The sequence below is a fragment of the Onychostoma macrolepis genome, chromosome 19 (assembly GCF_012432095.1).
Source record: "Onychostoma macrolepis isolate SWU-2019 chromosome 19, ASM1243209v1, whole genome shotgun sequence".
NCBI lineage: Eukaryota > Metazoa > Chordata > Actinopteri > Cypriniformes > Cyprinidae > Onychostoma > Onychostoma macrolepis.
The window spans coordinates 10,538,745-10,561,917 of NC_081173.1; the positions used below are offsets into that span (position 1 = coordinate 10,538,745).

General features: G+C 38.1%; 2 protein-coding genes across 2 annotated transcripts; one reads left to right on the plus strand and one right to left on the minus strand.

Annotated features, from left to right (window-relative positions):
* The first annotated feature begins 2,908 nt into the window (after window positions 1-2,908).
* On the plus strand, window positions 2,909-16,819 carry sync (syncoilin, intermediate filament protein). The gene is made up of 4 exons (XM_058753622.1): window positions 2,909-3,114; window positions 4,104-4,866; window positions 13,546-13,965; window positions 14,035-16,819. The coding sequence occupies exons 2-4, from the start codon at window positions 4,117-4,119 to the stop codon at window positions 14,197-14,199; spliced, it is 1,335 nt and encodes a 444-aa protein (XP_058609605.1). The 5' UTR covers window positions 2,909-3,114; window positions 4,104-4,116; the 3' UTR covers window positions 14,200-16,819.
* A 155-nt stretch (window positions 16,820-16,974) lies between these two features.
* rbbp4 (retinoblastoma binding protein 4) lies at window positions 16,975-22,749 on the minus strand. Its single transcript, XM_058753623.1, has 12 exons — window positions 22,567-22,749; window positions 21,767-21,914; window positions 21,210-21,355; window positions 20,932-21,105; window positions 20,539-20,654; window positions 20,217-20,377; window positions 19,945-20,071; window positions 19,766-19,843; window positions 19,606-19,682; window positions 19,438-19,495; window positions 19,238-19,348; window positions 16,975-18,263 (listed from the first exon to the last, which is right to left on the minus strand). Exons 1-12 carry the CDS (start codon window positions 22,580-22,582, stop codon window positions 18,201-18,203), a joined length of 1,275 nt encoding a protein of 424 aa, XP_058609606.1. The 5' UTR covers window positions 22,583-22,749; the 3' UTR covers window positions 16,975-18,200.
* Between the last annotated feature and the right edge of the window lie 424 nt (window positions 22,750-23,173).

Genomic DNA, 23,173 nt, shown 5'->3' on the forward strand with positions numbered 1-23,173 from the left:
CTGACCAGAACTGATTAGGCTGCAATTCGAAATAAGTCAGGGATGTTAATTGAAGTTAATATTGCAATGTTCACCAGGAAAGCACAAACATCTAAAATATGAACAAGTAATGTTTTTGTTTTAGTGTGCTTTCTGCCTTTTACAGGACTTTTGACGCCTGTAGTGAAGCTAACCTGTGACTTTTTTTGTAATGGGAGTTGCTCAATGAAGATTGACTGGTTGATGGCAACATAACACTAGCGGTCCCAACCAAGCATATTTACATGAATATTTGTGTTATACAAATACATGTAAATTGAATATCATGAGCTGTAATGTGAACAGCAGAAAAAGTAGTAATGTAAAATAAAAAATAGTAATGTTTAACCAAGTTTTAAAACTATATTTTAAAGATCCTCTACAGATATACAGATCAAAATTCAAATCAAAAATCAAAACTTTGGGATTACATTTTCCATCCATTACTTCTCAACATGAAGAGAGGCTTTAAAGTTAGATCTATTTTGTAAAACTGTGAAACTAAGATCTTCCTAGTGTTTATTCAGAGGAGGTATGAAACATACAGGATTTAAGTTTGAAGATTTATTATAATGTAACTATAATGCAAAACAAATAAAGATTCTGCATTATTTCTAGGTCTCTAATCATTTGTCCAAATTGGAGACACTGACCATGTGTACTTGTACTTTTGTTTGGTGTCAGACTTTTGAACCTCACTGTATGTACTTAGTTACACATATTGACGCAGCAAAGCCCAACAGAGCAGTAGTGACCTTTTGGTCAAACACTGGACGTGAAGCGGCATACCAAAATATTTAACTTTCCAGAGCACCTCTAGACCAGAGGCTTACAGCCATCCTTTGCGGATACATAAAAATAGAAAGAAAAAAAATGAAATTATTGATGGAAAACTGGTGAGTAGTCCCTGACATAGTTGCACAATACAATCAAACTCATACATATAGTTTAGGAAAACAATTGGTTATGTCTTTTTCATCATTCTATGTAAGTTTGTGAATAGCAGAATCCATTCAATGTCTCTTATAGTATCTATGGTAACCTGGTAACAGTGTTTAATGTATCCACTTATTTACTGAGCATACCAGTAATTCAAGGCCACACAGGGAAAAGTTTGGGATTATTTTTTACACCATTTGGAAATATTAGCAGTGTTTGCTAAGGCTAGCTTCGTTATTATGATTCACAGTGACACACTGTATTATGAAGAAGAAAGTGCATATTCCAAATAGGTGCTGTACTTTTTTAACAAATGAACTTCACAAGCTTATCTAATCAGAGTGAATGAAGCTGTTGAACACTATTTTGAATGGTCATTACCAAGTTCGGTCAGCTCAGGCATCACTCAACACTGCTTTATTACACAGCTCAAGAGCCTCTGCATTCCTCAGAGTGGGCTTATTATTATTATTACCCTGTCTTTCTGTAAGAGAGAGAGCCTTGAACTGTTAGGCATCAAAATAGTTCGAAAAAGCTTGTAGTAAAAAGCTTCTAGATGTAATGTTATTTTTAGGTTCCAATCAGATGAGTAATTCCGTCAAGACAACATTCATAAAGTAAATGAAAATACAAATATGTATCTGTTACCTTAGGAAAAGTGGTTGTATAGCGCCTCCATGTGGTTCTAAGTGGAACACAGCTGTGAAAATGTAGGAGTTCAATTACAGGAAAGCCCCTATAGACATGTCAACCCAGCAATGGCTGCATCCCAAAGTGGACCAGTCACTACAGAAATCTCCAAGATTTTTCCTTTTTATGCCTTGTGGGCTTTCAAAATATTCCTAAATCTGAGTTTTTAATTCCAATACTGATCCAAATAATTAGTTATCCCTTCTGAAGGCTTTACTAATACTTGAGTCATTACTAGTGGGTTACCATGACCATTACTTTTTAAGTAATTATCCTTTTTGCATTATTCACATTACCTGAATACAGTAGTTCTTAAAAGTTCTCCGAGAGATATGAAAATAAAAAACAGTAGTTACTTATTAGCTAATAGTGAACTACTACTTTCAACCGAGTGCTTACTTACTCATTAATCAGAGTTTCTTGTTAGTTAATAGTAGTTACTAGAATGTTAACAGTGCATTAGTCATTTGTTCCCATGTAGTTATTAATGACGGAACAGTATTCTAAAGTGTTACTTCATAACCTTCTCAGATTCATCGTTTTTAAAACCTCCAGTAGATTCATTTGGAATAAACATGACAATTCTTGCTAAAGAAGGATTTTAAAATAGCACACTGATTTCTCACGTATTTAGAAATACTTTCACCATGTCGTTATTATTTATTATTACAAATTGTATTTTGGCGTCTTATCTTGGTTTAAATATTTTGTTAAGCCTTATCGCAGCACCAAATTATTAATTTGTTGAATCTAGCTGCCTCAAAATATCTATTTTATACCAACTTTACATCAATTTAGATCTGTGATGCTATTAAAAGCAGCTGAGAAAATGAGCAGGCATGGTGGGAATTTGGCGCTGTTGGCTCTTCTAAACAAACACTCACTCTTCATATCGCGCTGTCTATAATGACTCTCTTGGAGCTTTCAGTTCCCACTTAATTTCAATCCTGTCCATGCTTTATGAGAGCCCGGCTTTCAGGTCATTCCTGAATGTAGGTCAGTGCCATTTAGGAAATCGCAAAAGTGATGACAACATCTCCCCATGGCCCCTATTGGTGACTGAAGCATGTCATTCTTGTGCGGCCACCCCTCTTAGATTCTTTTGCTGTGTCATGTCCATGTGCGGACCCTACACTTTCCGCCCATTGGATACTGATTATAGTTATTTGCATAAATTTTGCTCTTTGCTATCCTATTGGTTCCAGTGAGGAGGTCGCCTCCCAGAGGACCTCTTGATTTCTGATTAGCTCGAGTTGGTGCCTATGCTGTATGAGCTCATATTTCTTCCCCCTTCTGTTTATTAATAAATGTAAACAGATAAAACGTTGCCAGAGAGACCAGCGGCATATGTTTAAACTCGGTCAGAGAGAGGCCAGACTACTGCTGTCCCTGTTCAGTTGGCTACCAGCTCTTCACTTTGGGTTCACTTCATGGTTATTGTCCTGGAAACTCGTTATCTGATTTGAGGTGAGTTGATGCAGTTATATATATAACAGTATTTTTTTCCTCAAAGGCTTTTGATTTTAGAATATTTTCATTGGCACAGCATCGTAGCTCTAGCTACATCTTTAGACTTGTCATATCACTACCTACTCAGTCACTGCACAGTGTTTTCGTGGTTTTTCTTTCACACTTTGTTTCTATTCTTGGCCATGGTTTCAAAAGTCTGGAAAGTTGGAGGAAATGAACTAATTGAAGACAAATGTACATCCATCTTCACTTGATTAGAGTTATTAGTTACATCAAAACAACATGTATAACTGCTGATATGTCATATAGTATGCTTGAGTAAACATGTCGAAGGAATGAGCAGTTGTTCATGATGGGGATTTTGGGATCATTGGCACTGGTGGAATGTTCTTCGTCTGTTTTTGCTGCCAGTTTCAGCAGCTGCTCTGTGTCCCATCGAGACTGGCATAAGAAATGCCATCCCTGTCTACACAGGAAGACAGTGGACGGGTATTTCTAGATACTTAAATCATAGAGTTTGGGCAAAGTTTATGTGTTTAAATTGTTTCCAATTTTTGGTGATAGACAGCATTTTGATAAACATCCAGAAGATGCATGTGTAGAAATTTGTAGAAACGTTACCGTCATCTCCACTTCATGTTTGCTACATGCAAAAGCATGTATGTACCAATTTGTACAATTACAACTGACCAAAGGTCCACTCGCAGATGTTAATCTATGTGTTCATGATCAGTCAGCTGTTCAAGTTTATGCAGCTGTCCTTCAGTGACGCATTCGCTTCAGATTTCTTCTCACCATCCTTTGATCACTCAGGAATCACAGCTCACACAGCACATTGTACATTCTTAAACTATAAAATGAACTTGATGGCACAAGATGTGTTAATACAGTGATCAATGCATTTGGTGTGTTTGTGTAAGTAATACAAACTACGTGCCGTGGTTAATTCTGATTTAACTGGCATTCACATAATGTTCACCTTATAGGTCAACATATAAAATGGAAGATCAAGAAATGAACTTTGAGCAAGCTTATGGGTCTCTATCGGAGACAGACAAAACGTTTGAACCCTTATTTATTGAGGAGGAAGATGGAGACTACTTTGAAGACTGCTTGGAAGAGATTGAGGCTGCTCTAACTCTTCCTGGAGAGTCCATGCCTTATTCAATAAAATGCAGAGAAGCTTTGCAAGCTGAGTTTAATGGACTTATGCAACAGATGTTGGCACAGTTAGATGTTTTTGATGCAGCCCATCCAACTACTGCCCCACTGGAGTTATTCTCAGAAACAGTGAACAAAATGGACAAGAATGGATTCACAAAAACAATCGAGTTCGGAGAGACGTGCATTCCTGAGAAAGAGCAAACTGTGTTGGAGGTTGAAGATAATGCTGTTGGCATCCCTGTCGAGGCAAAGCATGAGTTGTCTGCCACCATGGAAATACAAAAGCTCAGAGAAGTATTTGAGAGCTGTATTGAGGAGGTGGGTCAGTTGGAGCGCAGAAGGGATGAGTTGGTTCAGGAGCTTCTGGAGCTGGAGGAGCCAATGGCCCAAGAGCTGCAGACAGTGAGGGAGACTCTGGGGGAAGAACAAGGCCTCCTGTCCAAAGTCAGACTGGAAAGACAAAGCCTGCAGGAGGAGACTCAAAAGACCAAAAGACGCCTGTTCATAGCGGTCCGAGACTGTACACAGAGACAAGTACAACTTGAATTACAACAGAAAGAGGTGGAGCAGCTCAACCAAGCTCAGGTAGTGTTAAGTGAACTAGTACAAGTACATTGAAACAAAAAAGATTTAAAATCTTGCTCAAGTTTTTTTTTTTTTTTTTTTATATTAAACTTAAGCAAGATTTTTATATTGATTAGGAGCATTTACAAATGTTGTTTAGAACTGTATAACAAAAGAACACCAGGAACTGTCTGAGGTAAGATTTTTTTCTGCTTTCCTGGTCAGGCCTATAGATAGCATTCTCAGTGGCCCCAAAACAAAAAAAATTTTTTTTTAATTAATTGAATTTCTTTCTTGCAAAATTTGTTAACCAGATTATTTTAAATAGCTGACAAGTTCCAACCAATTAAAATTGTAAAACAAATGTGACCCTGGACCACAAAACCAGTCTTAAGTCACTGGGGTATATTTGTAGCAATAACCAAAAATACACTGTATGGGTCAAAATTATAGATTTTTCTTTTATGCCAAAAATCATTAGGATATTAAGTAAAGATCATGTTCCATGAAGATATTTTGTAAATTTACTACTGTAAATATATCAAAACGTCAATTTTGATAAGTAATATGCATTGCTAAGAATTCATTTGGACAAATTTAAAAGCGATTTTCTCAATATTTTGATTTTTTTGCACCCTCAGATTCCAGATTTTCAAATAGTTGTATCTCGGCCAAATATTGTCCTATCCTAACAACCCATACATCAATGGAAAGCTTATTTATTCATCTCAATTTCGAAAAATTGACACCTAAAACTGGTTTTGTGGTCCAGGGTCACAAAGGTCAGAGAAAATCATATGGTTTAAGTCAGAGGTCCCCAACCCCGGGGTCGCGACCCAGTACCGGTCCGTGAAACAGCTGCTATTGGGCCGCAAGTACGCAAAATGAGTCTACACTATATGCTATCCCACTGTATTATTTATTGTGTGTTTCCCCTTTGATAGCTAATATCCAAATTTACATAGGGCGCGATTTCAGAAAATTATTTAAAGGGGGCATAACACACACAAGGGGCATAACACATCCCAATTCAGGATGCACCCTCCAAAGACCGCATTCCAAGGCCGATTGTGTCACCACAGCGCGACAAAGGCTGCCGTAATTCGAAATCATCTGATGGACACTTCGCACCCTACCATATCCCAGAATCACTTGCGCGCAGATGACGATGGAATTTATATTCAAAGAACACGGCGGATGACAGTTCTGTGGAGGAATTCACATTGAAATGTAAGTATTGTGAAAAGTGTTAAAAGCTTTCTTTTTTTTTTTAAACACAAAGCCTACAAACAATAAGACAACCAGTATATAAGGCAATCTTTCCCTTTGTTGTGTTTTTGTAGTGCTGTCATGCAAGATATGTCCACACGTTTTAACCAAACTTGAGCACTTCAGTATTTTGTATGCATGTGCTGCTGTGTCATATTTTCTAATGTTGCACCAATTTTTACATATGTTTAAATATGTTGTACATATTTTCAAAGACTGCTCCACTGTCTAAATATTTTTCATAAGAGTTTCCATTTACTCTCGTTTTAGGAATATTCTGGGGAAGATGAGCCTGCTGGGGAAGGACTTAAAAATACAAAGTAATCAAGTTAATAGACATATTTTTGCTGAAATCCATTGTTTGTTGTTAACAGGCATGGTTTATTTGCTCTGCCTTAGGATTGCAAGTGTCTTGGGACAGGTGAGGGAGTGAGTGGAAGCTGGTGGAGCTACTCGGAGAGGACATCCAATTCCGGAGAGAAGAGCACAGGAGAGACAATAAATTATTTATTTACCCTTCTCTCAAGAAGAGAAAACAGTGGAGAAAATGGATACATAAATATCTTTTTTTTTATGTCACATTGTCAATGAAACAACCTAATATCTGCAGTTTATTTTTGTGATGCAAATTAAAAACAAAATGGTAAGTTGTATACGTTATTCATTTTTGTAATGTAACTTATTTGTAAATGAGCCTGAGTACTTTCTGTACATTTCGTATTTTTTGTTATGCATATTCACATGTGTAAATAAAAGGGAAGTAATTATGTACATTGTTAATTTTTTTTTTAATGCAGCTTACAAAACCTTCTTCTATACGTTTATTTATTTTTTTGTCCTGTAAATAAATTTTTTACACATTGAAACAAATTGTTCTATACATTACTGAAAGTACTTTTTACAACATAGCTTAGGTTTAACATCAGAAAAACAACATCAATTTTAAGCCCAGCCCTGCCTCCATGTGTTCTGGGTTGTTCGGGAGGTGAATCTCTTGGTGAATGGTCAGCACCTCCTCAGCGACTCGGAGGACAGTGCGGTGGACAGTGGAACGAGGCACGTCAAACACTCTGGAGACCACTCTGTATGATGCACCACTGGCCAGTAGGGGTGGCACGGTACATGTATTCGTACCGAACTGTCACGGTACGGACATCTCGGTTCGGTGCATGAAGCCTTATGACGAAAACAGGCAATTCACCCTCAATCCAGAAGGGGGCGCCCGCAGTAATGCAACGCAGTTTGATAACCACCAGCGCCTGCAGAAGAACAGCGAATGCCATGAGTTGCGCACTTGAAAACAAAGCCCACTAGACAGTGACCATGTGCTGATTCTGAACACGTCTCTCACTGACAAAGGAGTATACTTTAAAGGCTTGCGCACTCAACTGTTTGCGAAAAGGAGCTTTGTGCTCGTGTATCCTACCTCTCTCATTCGTCACAAATCCAAATATTCCATAATATTTCCATATTTGCCATGTAACGTATCTGAATGCTAAACTATTATTTATTATGTAAATGTACTTCAGACGTGTTCCAACGAGGCGTGTGCTGATGTTTGGTTCACTGTATTTTATTTTGATAAAGTACCAACTGCGCTGTCAAGTTAGCAATGCTGGGACTGATGTGTGTTTTGTGTGTGTGTGTGTGTGCGCGCGCGCTCCGGCACGATCACTTCAACTGTTTCCTTATACCAGCATAATCAACTATAAACAGCTATTGTCTTATTAATAATCGCTGTATAAAGGTCTTCTATTATTTGTGTACACTCACAATGAAAACAAAACAGATTTTATATAACATGTAAAAAATTGTAATTTGCATTATTTTCTGTTCAAAATAAATGAAAAGAAACTGAGCATAGTAGATTTCTTTTTTCCCCTGTTGTACCGAAATCGTATCGAACCGTGACCCCCGAACTGAGGTACGTACCGAACCGTGACATCTGTGTACCGTGCCACCCTACTGGCCAGACAGAAGAGAAACACCAGGGTCTGGATTGTGGCACCCCATCCGTGCCATCGTTCACTTCTCAGAAGATCCAGCAGCACTGTCAGGGCCTCCCTGCTGAGCCCAAAACCATTAAAGACCTGTCCAGTGCTGACACATTCAGCTTTATCCTGCAGTACAGGGGTCTGGTCTGATTTAGCGAAAGAAGGAAAAGAGAAATTGTTTAGAGCTATGAAAAAGTAATTAGTAGAAGAGATATTGAGGTACTTTAGAAAACTACTTGTAGTAATACCACATTGGGGAAAAACTAGTCATATTTAAAACCTTAGTTGAAGAGATAGTTCACCCAAAAATGAAAATTCCAAACCTGGAACAACTTGAGGGTGAGTAAATGATTACAGAATTTTCATTTTTGGGTATCTATCCTCTAATTAAAAGTATTATCTTACATGCTCTATATACTTAAGGTATTGAGAGTAAAAGTAAAGGTATTCAGTATTGTTCTAAAAAAGAATTCGTCAGGATTTGCATTAATATCACTGCTGCACTACTGTGTATGTTGCATTTTACTTCTGAATATGTTCAAGATTGTTAAATTTAAAGTTGCCTACTGTTGGGTAGTTTAATCTACAACAATGCATCATGTTATAAAATACCATATTTTTGTAGTGTTGCTGTCCTGTGAGAAAAAAAAAAAAAGACGAAGAAAACTTAGTATTTCACATTTGTACGAGAATACTTAATGAATGTACTTCCTTACAGTCCACCATTGATTATTTTGAAAATGAAAGTAACAACATCTATTGTCAGAATATTAACAAATTGTTGCTAACTATATCAGAGGCTGCATCTGAAGGACTCAGACCGGCCAAATAGCACTGTTCAGCTGTACCAGCTGCCACTGAACAATGCCCTATTTTTATTTTATTTAGAGTTTTATTTTTATGCTTGCCTAAAAAGTCCAGGTTCCAAACCTGTCTACATATGATCATATGAGAAATTCTGGCTCCACCTATCCTGTCAGGATGGCAGCTCTCCTCTCACACCGTTGCTATGCGACAGGAGCGGCAATCGGGAACACCTGGTGGCGCAATTAAGAAATCCTGCGAAGGCGGAGCGTCTCATGCACTTCGGAGGCGTGGACTTCGAAGTGCCAGCACTTAACTTTGGGACACAGCTACAGTTTCACCCAATCTCATGTTAATCTTGAGTACCTATAGAGTAGTATTGCATCCTTCATAGCTCCAAAAAGTCTTTAGTTTTATCATATTTATAAAATAAAGATACAGCTTTACGATTCTCTCAGAAAAAAGCAAAGCTCCTGGAGGCGCGCCGTGGGCGGAGCTAAAGAGTGACCAGCACTAAGCGCCGATCGCCAACAAAACTCAGACATTTGATGCCGTTTCACTTACCGTCTGCAGTTCTGAATCATGACCGGGATCTTTTATAGCTGGTACTGCTCCATCTTTCGGTATCAAACGATGTACAAATCCAGCGTCGAACTGGGCCTTGTTTATAAAACGTTCGTCAACAGATACACTTGAGAAACTCCGTTGCTTCCCCGAAAAAAAAAACTGCATCCAGTGTTTACGTAACGCTGGGTTCTTCGGGAAGCTGAACAAGGTTATCTTTCCCTCACAACCAAAAACACACTTCTTTAGAGACATTCTTCCCGAGCGAGTTCCGTGCAGTGATGGGCGCGCTCTCGGTCTGGTCGATGCTTGCACGGGCGCGTTCTTCCAGGAGAAATCATGAACTGTGTCCGAAACCGCTCCCTATCCACTATATAGTGCACTATATCGGGTGTCAACCATTTTGTAGTGCTGTCCGAATTCTGAGTGAACGACTTCATTCCCTACATTCGTTCACTACTTTTTACCCACAATGCATTCTGATTTCGAGTGTACAACCTATGTACACTCGCTGAAGCACTATTTCCCACAATCCAATGCGGAGAACCGAGGAGCTGTTAGAGAGAGCGGGAGCGAGCTAGTTTGAACGTGAGATGCCGTTTAATTGACAAAAATGATGATAATTTGGTGGATATTTAAAAATGTTCGTTGGTGGCGTATTCATTCTGATGTCAAATTAACGTCGCCTGAGGGCGCTCTACGGTCATGCCAAAACGCTGCTCGGGAGAGTTTCAAGATACTCCAAACAATAAATACATAAAATTATGAACATGTAGTGAGTTTATTTTACTTTATCTTAATGCAATACAAGTTAAAAATCCTTCAATTTATTCCAAGCGCCGTCTACTTTTTCTGGGCAATGAGCGATGCCCGTTCGCGAATGATTCATTCTTTGAGTCAATTCTGTTCAAGGCTTGATCAAACCAGTTGGCAGACCAATGAATCGGTTCGCGAATCAGTTTGAATGATTCGTTCAGTTCCCTGCCGCACGCGCTGAGTCGTCTGAATCGGTTCTCACTCAGAGTTGTAACATCAAGAGCGTTGAAGACGTGGCTTTGGATCAACAGTCAGTTGAAAGCAAAGGCTATGGTTTGCTAGCTACGAAGATCTTTATTAGATGAACACGGCGTATGCTGTCGGTTCCACAGGTATAGATTCGATTACAGTACACGATACCATGACATTACCAGTTTGTTGTACATGTACCTTACACATTAAATACATTGTATAATTTATTCATTAAATAAGCTGTCACAGAGTATGAAATAAACACCCGCCAAACCCGCGTTAGTTCCAGGAGGAATGCCTTTGCCTAGACACAATTAATATTGATATTTTCACAATATTTACGCTTGCAGAAATAAAGGCTACATTTGTTTACATTTTGCAGAACAGACGGAAGAAGATCCGTCAATGTGCATATATTTCGTTATGTTCAGATGTTCTGTAGCAGTCATGTAAGGAGTTTTCACTCTTCTCTGAGGTTATATACATTTATAATACAATTAAACTTTAAAATATAATTTAATTTAACTCAGTGATGCAAATCAGAATTTGTATCAGCTGTTACTTCAGTTTTCAGAGTCATATGGTCCTTCAGAAATCATTCAAATATATTGATTTATTACCAGTGTTGTTGGAAAAAAAAAACAACAAAAAAAAAAACAGCATATGCTGGTTAGGTATGTTTTGAGGCTGGGATGCTGGTTTATGCTGGTCTATATATCTAAATAAAATCAGCAGTATATAGTATAATCAGTATATGATCCAAAGTAACTAGTAACTAACTACTTGAGTAGTTTTTTTATCCAATACTTTTTTACTCTTACTCAAGTAACTATTCAGACTATTACTTTTACTTTTACTTGAGTACAGTTTTTGGGTACTCTACCCACCTCTGTGTACAACTCATTCAGCACAATAGACTTGCATGCAGTGGACACTGCAAAATCCCAGATGCATTGCTTCCGAGTAAATTCCACGGAGCTCGCCTCACTTGCCCTTCCCAACATAACCTGGTGGGTACACAAGAAGCACAATGAGCACTAGGGTTAGCCCCAATTTAAAACATTCTCCCCATGCCATCCAATATGCATGACGTTATTCTCTTGTTGAACATGTACAAACAAATTTAAGAATAATTTCTCAGCTCTGTAGGTCTATGCAAGTAAATGGTGTCCAGAAATTTTAAGGGACGACATTAGGCCAAGTAAATTAGACTTTATTACTATTTTTAAACGAAGTATTCCTTTTAAAAACCACTAGACAAAATTCACCATTCATTTACACAAAACTGATTATTGATTTTTATTAGTATTTAATTATATTGCATTGTGGATTAGCAGGTTAGGAGATGTGTTCTAATACTTTTGAAAATGTACCTTATTCTTTAGAAAATTACACTGTAAAAAGTGAACAGTTGGATCAACAACAACAACAAAAAACTTAAATTGGTAACACTTAAAAAAAAAAAAGTCAGTTTGTCTGTTGGGGAACCATCAAAATAAAGTGTTAGCATATATTTAGCAGACATACTACTAATACTCCAATGACTGCTAGTTGACGTAGTTGCAGAGTTACTTAACAACAGCTGTCTAAAGGATACCATCAAAATAATCAAACTGATATTAAAATAAAAATAGTTCAAAGCAATCTGATCTGATATATGATCTTATGGCTGTTTGAGAGAAAAAAAATATTACTATTATTATTACTATACTTATAAGTGGTCATTGATGGCTTTAAGTAAAGTAGCATAAGAAAGGTGGCAAGATATGACACTTATAATACATTATAACTATGAGAAATATAATCCATTGTAACTTAAGTGGATGCAACGTGTTCACTGTGTGTTACAAATCATCATACTCTTAAAAGCTATAACCACTAATAAGTAAATATTATAATACATATAAAACTGTTCTTATGAATATGCATAAGATGATATAACATATTATAAGGTTTTTTATAATGCATTATGCATTCATTATAATGCCTTATAAATACCCTTATAATTTATTATAAATATGGGCTTCATAGAAAGTGTTACAACATTACAATGCCATGCAATTACATTACCTGCTTATGGTCTTCGGTATCCATAACCTGGAGAGCAAATTGGTTGTTTGTAGAAAAAAAAAGATATTGTCAGGCACATTACGGATTGTAAACTGTGTGTGGTACTAAGAAAACGTTGTACAAAAGCCACCAAGAAAATGCACTTTTCACAGCTTGTAATACTTTTTACAAAACAAAACAAACAAAAATTGTACATCACGCTTACCTCTTCCACTCATCTACCGTGCCACCGCTGAAAGTCGTCTTCTTCGTGTTTTTCACAGATCGCAAAAAATTCGCTCACTACCGCCACCAGGAGCGTGAACCTATACTACAACCCCCTTGATATTAAACAAACCAATCAAAATCTTCTGTTGGTTTGTACAACCCACTTGCAGCTTAAGTCCCACCCACTTTCGGCTGGCCCGCTCTGGCCCACCCATTTGCAGCTGGCTCCGACCTCCGTTTATACCCATCTCAGAGAAATGCCCATATAAGGAGTTCCACCCTCGTTTACGTCATGAAGAGCCACGATAGAAACAATTGGGGAAAAATTATTTGAAGTGTAATTTGATTATTTAGTTTGTCTCGCGTCCCATTATATTACACGGAGAGGGCGGGGTTTATGACCTATACTGCAGCCAGTCACCTGGAGGCGGTCAAGATGCTATGGCTTTACTTTTGAGGACTGGTCGTGCACACTTGGTTTAGTTTAGTTTTAGATGCTCACTGTCACCCATCCCTCCTCATTGAGACCTTATTATTGCAGGGAAACAAGCTGATCCCACTTATTATTATAGTGAGTTGTAATGGTTTGTTGTTGCATGCAGTTGATATAGAGACGTAATTTGATGATTTCCTGTCTGCGAGAATATTGTCAAAATGGTCCATGGTATAAAAAAGGTTGGAGACCCCTGGTTTAAGTTACTCAGTCCCTGTTGTTCATGTCATATCATCTGTGATAAATGGGTGTTAAATTCACTCTAACTGTATTCAAAATCCTCTGGCTCAGGAGGAGCTGAAGGCCTTTGCTGTTAAGCTGACTGAGGAGATCGCCAAGATACATTCAGATCACCAAAGCCACCTGCAGGAACTACAAAAGCAACTGAACACCACTCAGGAGTCCAGCAAGAAGAAAAATCGCTCGTATGTAACTCAAGGACGGCGGGCCTCTTGTGACCTCCAGCAGTACCTGCAGGGTGGGATCAAAGCTCTGGAGGAGTTCTACGAGCCCCGGTTAGTGTCCCTGCTGAAGAGACGTGAGGCCACCATGGATGCCCTCAGTAAGGCTAAAGAGCAGTGCCAGGAGCTGAGGGCCAAGTTGGGACCACTGAGAGAAGAGGAGCAGATGCTGAGACTCCAGAGAACTTGTCTGGAGGAGAGGATCCAACTAATGGAGAGACAGAGAAGGGAAAATGTGGAACAATATCGGGTGAGTAATTTTCACTGATTTTAGATAATTGTCATTTTAGTTATTGAAAGTTTAATGTTCTTCATTCAGGACACAGTTGATGCCTTAGAGGAGAACATCAGAGAACTGAAAACTGAGCTCAAGATCCAGACAAAGAAGACTGAAGAATTGGATATGCTGAAGAACAACACGGCCAAAGAGCTGTTCTTTTACAGGCAAGTGCTGACACTTTTTCAAAGAGTTTTTTTTTTTTAAAACTGCAAAGTAATTTAAGGGGAAAATACTATTACACCATGCATGTACCAAGTGATAAAACTTTTCTATGTTAATGGATCCTCATCCTAACCAGCTGCAACAAGACAGATGCAAGATTTCTAGCTCTGTCACACTAAACTAGATAGCACTGCCCACAGTGATATGTCATTGGTCCAAAAGCTTACTCTATTAAATATTAAAAGGGGGTAAGACTCCCCCGGGCATGATGACCCCAATTTTTTATTTATTATTTACTGTAACTCATAAGGTTATAATTCAGTAATTCCATGAATTATATCTTCACTTTTCATTAAAACCTATAAGCTAATTCAGTGAAATCAAGTTATGACATATCTTTAATTAAAATATTGGGAAATAAATATGTAAATATCTATATGCCTGTGTAAGGAAAAAATGTTTGCCCACTGACAAAGAAATGATCAATCTAGTATTTTAATGGTAGGTTTATTTGAACAGTGAGAGACAGAATGACAACAACAACAACAACAAAAAAATCCAGAAAAACGCATTTCATAAAAGTTATAAATTGATTTGCATTTTAATGAGTGAAATAAGTATTTGACCCCTTCGCAAAACATGACTTGGTGTAGCAGAGGCCAGCGGGTAAGTGCTGTGCAGGTAAAACCACACTCCCCGATCTCAAGTGGCGCTCTAGCGACTGACGCTAGAGGCCGTGGCCTTTAGCCTCCTTATTAGAGCTTGTTGGCAATCACAGAAGTCAGATGTTTCTTGTAGTTGGCCGCCAGATTTGCACACATCTCAGGAGGGATTTTGTCCCACTCCTCTTTGCAGATCCTCTCCAAGTCATTAAGGTTTCGAGGCTGACGTTTGGCAACTCGAACCTTCAGCTCCCTCCACAGATTTTCTATGGGATGAAGGTCTGGAGACTGGCTAGGCCACTCCAGGACCTTAATGTGCTTCTTCTTGAGCCACTCCTTTGTTGCCTTGGCCGTGTGTTTTGGGTCATTGTCATGCTGGAATAACATCCACGACCCATTTTCAATGCCCTGACCCTGACGGTACATGGCCCTGTCCATCGTCCCTTTGATGCGGTGCAGTTGTCCCGTCCCCTTAGCAGAAAAACACCACCAAAGCATGATGTTTCCACCTCCATGTTTGACGGTGGGGATGGTGTTCTTGGGGTCGTAGGCAGTATTCCTCCTCCTCCAAAAACGGCGAGTTGAGTTGAAAACTTTTCATGGGTTTTGGCTGATCATTTACACAACAACAGTGTTTTGCAGATCTGAAAACACAAACTTTTGAAAAAGGGTTTGAAAGTGTACGTTTTTGAAAACACTACTGTTATTATCTCTGTGCAAATTACAAAACCACAAATTTGTGAAAAAAGTGACATCGTGTGCATATGTATAATGTGTTCAGTCTATAGGCATGCGAGAGTACTTGGCAACCAAAACTAACAATGTTGATATTCAAGGCTCTGTAGAAGAATGCATATGTGCACAAGTGCGTAGTTTATTTTACAAAGTGGCATCGCACACTACTGGCCTGGCATGCATAATACAGCATTTTCAGACATTTTTGCAGATACATGTGAATGGGGATACTTTTGACAACACTGTTGTCTGTATACAAAGCTTTTCAAAAATGCAAAAAATTGCATTTTCTGTTTTTAGTACATCGCTGTCATGCAATTGTACCCTATAAAAACACACTGTTCTCAAGAGGAACATCTTCCTCCATCTTACCCTACGTTCTGATTGGCCTTGATTGTACTGGATTTCCACTTTCAGTGTGGACAGACAATTTACTTTTACTAATTGCTGAAAACTTATAACTTATGAAAAATATTTTATGTCTTTATTGTTTTACAGAGAGCACGTAGATGGCACCTGCAAGCAAGAGAGCAGTGTGATGGTGGAAAAAACCTAATGAACTAAAGTTTGTGTTACTGATTATCTTATTTGTATGTAAAATGTGTTTCATATGATATTTAGTTTATCATAGTTTAATCGAAACTCCCTCTCCTCTCTTATTAATAGTCAATCACCAAAACAGTAACCCCAATTTACTGAAGACGCACAACAGTGTTCTCTGCAAAGGTCAAATTAGATTTAAAAAAAAAAAAAAAAGCACTCTGAACAGCAAGGACCAATTGTGTCAGATATCCAGATCTTTATCTGACAAATTACACAGTTTAGAATGTTCTTAAAACACTGTTTTTGTTGTGTGTATAAGAGGGAATAAAGTTCATATCAAATGGTGCCTGAACTAAGTGCTTTCTCTTATGAGTCAGTTAAGTGGGCAAAACAAGGACTTATTTGGGCACTGTATGAGAGCTCTATAAACATGCAGACAGCATGATTGTGATAATGTTTAGATGAATGACTAAGAGAAGATGAATTAAGTGCTTGGTTGATTTGATGTGTCTTGTTAAGATCTGAAATAAACAAGAATTAGAAATACTGTTTATCATACCTAGTAGTGAATTGAGTGCAAGGATATGAATTCTGTCAGTGACAGGGAGCATGTTTTTTTTTTAAGACTGAATAATTTGCTATTTCAAGACATTTCGGTGACTAAAACGTAGAAAATTTGAATCTGGGTAATTACAAAAATAAAAGGCATTTATTGAGGAACACTGGGTTTTGTTCAGTCTCTTTTTTGGCTTTCATTTGTTAAACAATTACAAGTGGTCAGGAAGGCAAGACAGATCATCATTACATCTGGTTGTAATATCCATCTCAAATAAATCTTTTTGTGATCACTTATGAGAGGGACCTGCAGCAAATTCTGGACATGGGCATGAGGGAGGAAGGGTGTGTGATAGGCCTGTCCATAAGTGTTTGCTATCTTTTATCCTGTGGTCTCAGGTTTATTGTTTTGTCTGTTTTCAGGTATATTGACTCCCACGTGAAAATGGACAAAATTCTCTTACAAGTACAATCCTACATACCTGTACCAAAGAACTAAAATAAATAAACAGTACGAAACACTACCTGCGTTTTATCTTAAGGCAACTTGATATTTACTATACTACATAATTGATTTCAAAAACCCTTAATTATAAATCCCATAATTGACCACAAACAAACAAAAACACGTCTTTCCTCAAAAATCGCACCATTCCTTTCAGTGCACCTGACCAGAGCTTGCAGTGAAGCTTGAAAGCTGGCAAGGGCCAAGCCCACAGACAAACAGGTAGCCCCGCCCCTAACTCATGCCATAGGCATGCAGTCACCTACAACTTTTCTGATTGGTTAACAATGGTAATCATTTTCTGCTGCCTGGTTCACGCACAATTTCTCACATTTTGAAACTTGGTAATGTATATAAGAGATATACACTGCACTTGACATAGAAAATCTTACAAAAGCTGTGTCACCATAACATAAAATAAATTTTATCAACAAAAACAGTTTATTCATAATGTTCTGTACAACGGTATGGACATACAGGAGAAAAACATTGAAAAGTCACAATATTAAAAAGACATTAAACACCACCTGACTGATACATGAAGCTCAAAGTAAAGAGTACACAAGAGCTTAAGTTATCAATACATCTAGCCAGTAATTAAATGGATACTTAAACGTGAAAATGCATTTGTAGGGCAAGTTTAAAATAATTAAAAAAAACAAAAACAAAAAAAAAACTACTGAACATCAACATTGTACCACTGCACTCTGGTCACAATATACTACACACCTGTATACACTTTTCTGATATTAAGTAATACTTTAAGTATACTTAAACTGCAAGGAAATCGTCATGAGACACTGGTGGGAAGAGATGAGAAGGTTCATTTGTCTCATTCAGATATTGACCAATGATCAACTGACATTTTTCTTAGAAAAATACTCTATTAACATAGTAGTAGAAAATGCCTGGTGGGGAAATAGTCAATTATTCCTTTTCCATTACTTAGGGGAGAGCACTTAAGTTCTTCACTTGCGTGTAGACAGACAGTTTTTAGAAGAGTTTTGTCTTATGCTGAGAGTGGGGTGGTATAAAGAGCTGTTTTATCCCTGAACCTCAGTGTCTGCTGCCCCCTCTGGGTCCTCATCATTGTAGATGTTCTCGGCCTAAATAAATAGAAATATGCATATAAAACAGAGCTATAAGATAAAGTAACACTTTATAATAACTACACGCTATGAATCATTAGGTAAGCATTAGTAAATAGTCAGTTCATCCTTTATAAACCATTGTCTCAACATTAATAGTCATTAGTAAGCAGTTTATAAATACAGCTATAAATGCCTTGATCTATAAGCATATCTATTGCAAAGGAGATTTAAAGGCTCCCTTATCTTCCTAACAGAACCAAATTAAACTGTAAACTTGAATATTTAATTTTTTCTATGAAATTGCAGAGGTTTTTTTTATTTATTTTTTAATCAAGTGTACAGTTTCATTTTTTACATCTTGAAAAAATATTTCTCAAAAATAGATGGCTGGCAACTACTAAATGTTTTATAACTACCTGACTTAATCATGAATTACAGCAGGAATGTGTTAATATAGCATTTATTAACTCACTGAGCAACTATTATCATGCATCTAAATAAGATTTATAAATGTATTTAAATAGATTATTAATCATTTACTTACACTTTATAAATGATCTTATGGACCACTGACAACTCCTAAATAACTTGTTTGTAAATAATGTAATAATTTACAAATGATAAATTGATCATTAATAAAGTATGAAAATACAATTATTAAACAGTATAGATATGCTCAAGAACAAAACTTTTATAGCTGTATTTATAAACTGCTTACTAATGCCTATTAATGTTGGAACAATGCTTTATAAAGGATGAATCGACTATTTACTAATGCTTACCTAATAATTCATATTGTGCATTTATTATAAAGTGTTACCGACAAAACTAGAAAGGTTATGCTAATTCTTTTGCACAAACAACTTTTTCCCCCCAACATCCATTTTTAGGGGTGGCATACACTTGAGCTGATGTTTATTTATTGCAGAGGAGCTGATGGAAAATTCAAAGTTGTAACAAATAGGCTTAAAAGCTGAAAGTGTCCTTACCATCTGCCAGACTTGCATGATGTTGTCCTCAGACACGGAGCAAATCACCCACGGTTCATTTGGATTCCAAGAGAAGTCAGAAATCTTGGCTGTATGGCCTCCATGGATGAACTAAATTTTTTAGAAAATAAAATGTGAATAACACGACCTCAGAGAAAAGCACAATAACTACATTACTACTGAACAACATTACTACTCACCAGTAGCTCTGGAGGTCCATCCTCTGCATCTTCTGGTGACTGTTCCTCACCGATTTTACTACAAGAAAAACAATGAATTCTCGTTAACCATGTAAAAGATAATAATAATAATAAAGTATTTTACATTTCAGCCGTAGTAGTGAGTAAAATGAAGATGAAACAACCCACCTGAGGTCCCAAACATTGAGTCGCCTGTCTGTTCCACTAGAAGCCAGAATGGTCTCATTATGGGGTGACCACTGAACCTGTGGACACATTTGAAGAGCTTATCATCACACTCATTTAACTTTAATTTCATCTACAATCATGGAAGGAGGGGATTTGATACCTGAAAGATTTCATCTTTGTGCGATTCAAATGAGTGAAGTTTCAGCTTCAGGTTTCGCAGATCCCACAATGCAACAGTCTGTGAGAGACAAAAAGCACAATTCAGAGGTCTAAATATAGAAGCACATTTAATAAGTGTTAACAGGTGTGACAGAACCAATTGCTCAATTTAGTTCTCACTTTGTCAGCAGAACCGGTGGCCAGAATGAACTCGCTGTAGGGATTGAAGGACAAACAGTTGACCTCTGCAGTGTGGGCATCTACTGCATGACTGGGTTTGGATGTGTTATTGGAGCGTGTGTCCCAGCTAAAGAAAGGGGAGAAACCAGATTAAAAAAATACTGCTTGCACTATATAACCACAATTCAAACTGTTACATGCCTTTTTAAAATTACACGTCGTGCTAAAAGTCATTCAGAGTACAGAAACACACAGCAAGACAAAGAACTTACATCATAAGCTTCTGGTCATCTGCAACAGACCCAAAGAGAGACTCATGCAGCAGGTGCCAAGACACGTCCTCCACTACAGCCGTGTGACCAGTGAAAATGGTCTTAGCATCCACTATTTTCCCCTCCTTTGGCACTGTACTGATGTCCCACAGACAGATGGTCTGCAGAAAAAGCAGAAGAACTCAAACATTTAGTGTTGGCTGAATTTAAAAACAAATGAAGGGTACAAAAGTAACATCTTGACACCTCAGCATGTTTGCAAATGTACAGCTGTGGTCACCATATAATTAAGTCAATGATAGCAATTGTACAAATGGCTTACGTGATCATCAGATGCACTCAGTAGGCAGCCACTCAGGTTGGGGTTCCAGGAAAGACCATATCCTTCTTTCTGATGTCCCCTCAGACGCAGGTCAGGAGTGCACTCTCCAGAGGGGTCTTCCAGGAGCACAGGAAGGGAACACAAAGAGTGTAAATTTAGAGGGAATACTTAATACTAACAAACACTGAGTTGACAAGTAGCTTGGAAATAAAAAGCCAAGTCTCCCATTATTACCTAGAATTTATTTTTTAGTGCAGCGCTTTAAATAGTGTGCTATATTTGAGCTATTATGTTTACATGTTAAAATGCTGTCTTAAAAACAATTGCCTTTTAGGCAATGCTGCTAAATACATTGAGCTAAAAGTGACATAACTTTTCCAGAATTGCTCATACCAGGTTTGGAGGGGTGTTTGGTGTAGTCAAAGACCAGCACATCACTAGTGGGGGTCTTGGTGGCAATGATGCAGGGGTTCTGTGGCATGTAGCGAGCCCTGTTCACTTCTCCCTCATGATTAATCTTGATTTCAATCTCTATCTTGCCACTTACTGAGCCAAAACCACCAAACTCTGTGAACGAAGAGAAACAGGTGTGACAACATGAGATAAGTACACAGGTGGAGATGGAGTCACAATTTAGTTCAAGATCTGAACATCATATATAAGTCACTCACCTCCTTTTTCGCTGTCATAATGCGAGGCATCAAACTGGGCATCATCATTGGGCAGCTGGACACTGGCAATAACCAGGTGATTCTGCTCATCAGAGGTATGTGTGCCGAGAACCAGACGGTGTACGCTAAAATCCTTTCCTTCAGGTCTGTGAAACAGATGACAAGTGTGCTTATTTACACTGACCTTTATAAAAATGCACATTGTACAGCTGTGATGAAAATCACTATCCGAACTATATTCATTACCCGCATCCCTAAAGCAGTGAAGCTGAAACGTCACCATTATCATGGCATCATGGGAAAAACCCACCAAACATGTTGAAAAGATTATTTGAAGCCACACACACTCGATAAATGAAATGTTTCAAAGTAGGGCAGCAACAACTAATCAAAATCAATAATGAAAATAATTGACAAATTTGCCTATTGATAAACTGCATCAGCCATGTCACTTCACAGCAGTGAATAAAGCAATTTTCTTCCACTGAACTGAATAGCAAAACAATGGTTTCATTCCTATTTCAAAGCCAATGTCAGTAGGTGTGAATGTGTATTACCTGGTGACATCTGGCAACCACTGAGCAGTAAGACTGGGCCACTCCAGCGCGTGGGTCATCACCAGATCGTAAAGAAACGGTGTGTTTTTCTTCCATATTTTATATTCTTCGTTTATCACCCTCTCCTCCACCGCGTCATCAAATGCAGCTGTAACAAAAAGGGGCGGGAAAACAAGAGATCTGTCAAAACGCCTCCAACACAGACACCTTTTTTTTTTTTTTAGAGCAACTTGAATATGTAGTTAAGATCATAAAGTCCCCCCCAATTACTGTAAGACAATAAATGACTTTCCGTCTAATATATAAGCAAGTCTACTGGAAGATGAAGATGCAACCAATATTGTTCAATCTGTCAAACTCTCTGGAAAGCGACTTCAAAGCGAATTTAGTGCACACTGCCAAAATATTTTTCATTTATTATCAGTTAGCAACACAAAAAATCCAAAACAACACTGAAAGCTTCCTGAAATGAAGCGACGCATCCCACATTCACACACTTCAACTTAAAAGCCAAACAAACAAGCCGCAGCTAATTCGACGCTAATTTAACTAAACAGCTTAATAGTTTAGATACTTCCTAACACGTTCCCATCATAATAATAATACATATACGCCGCAAAACAGCTACTGTGTGCTCATAATAAGCTCTAATGTGTGAACTGTACTAATGTAGCAGCACTGTGTCGTTATGGCGGGATTCGGCCTGTGCTGAACTCACACCAACACCGCTGCCGCTACCGGCTTCATTTAACCACCGCCGCTAAAAGAGAGAACCCCGAATGCCACGGAACCATACTGACCTTCTTTATCAGCCATAACTCCTCGACAGACAGCTATCACTCGTAAACTTGACCGATAACAGGATACCGGTGTAGTTTCTTCGGGAGTGCAGGATGCTCTTTGTCTCGCGCCGGCGTGCACGTTCGCGCCAACTCGGACAGACACAGCAGAGCACGCGCCACCAATGAGAGGAGAGGAGAAGAAGAGCGGCTTCTTCTGCGGAGGAGGAGGGTCACACACTACAGCCTCCACACTGCCCTCTGCTGACAACACGCCACCAAATGAAGCATGTGAGTATCCCACTTGTTGCCGTAAAGAAAAGGAAAATATATCATCCTGAGACTCACCCAGCTATGAAGTTTTTGTCTCAGTAGAGGACATTATATTTTACTAAATTTCTCTGAGACCTGACATGTCACCAGTGTTGGGCAGTAACTAGTTACTGTAATAATATTACTTTTTGCAATAACTAGTAGTGTAACTAATTACTAATAAGATTTCAGTAATAATATTACAGTTACCATGCATAAAACAGCTTAGTTACTTAATTTATTTTACTTGATTTATTTTCATAATTTTCACGACTCGCACATGCATGTGATGTCCCCAGTGCAGCAGACAAGCTTG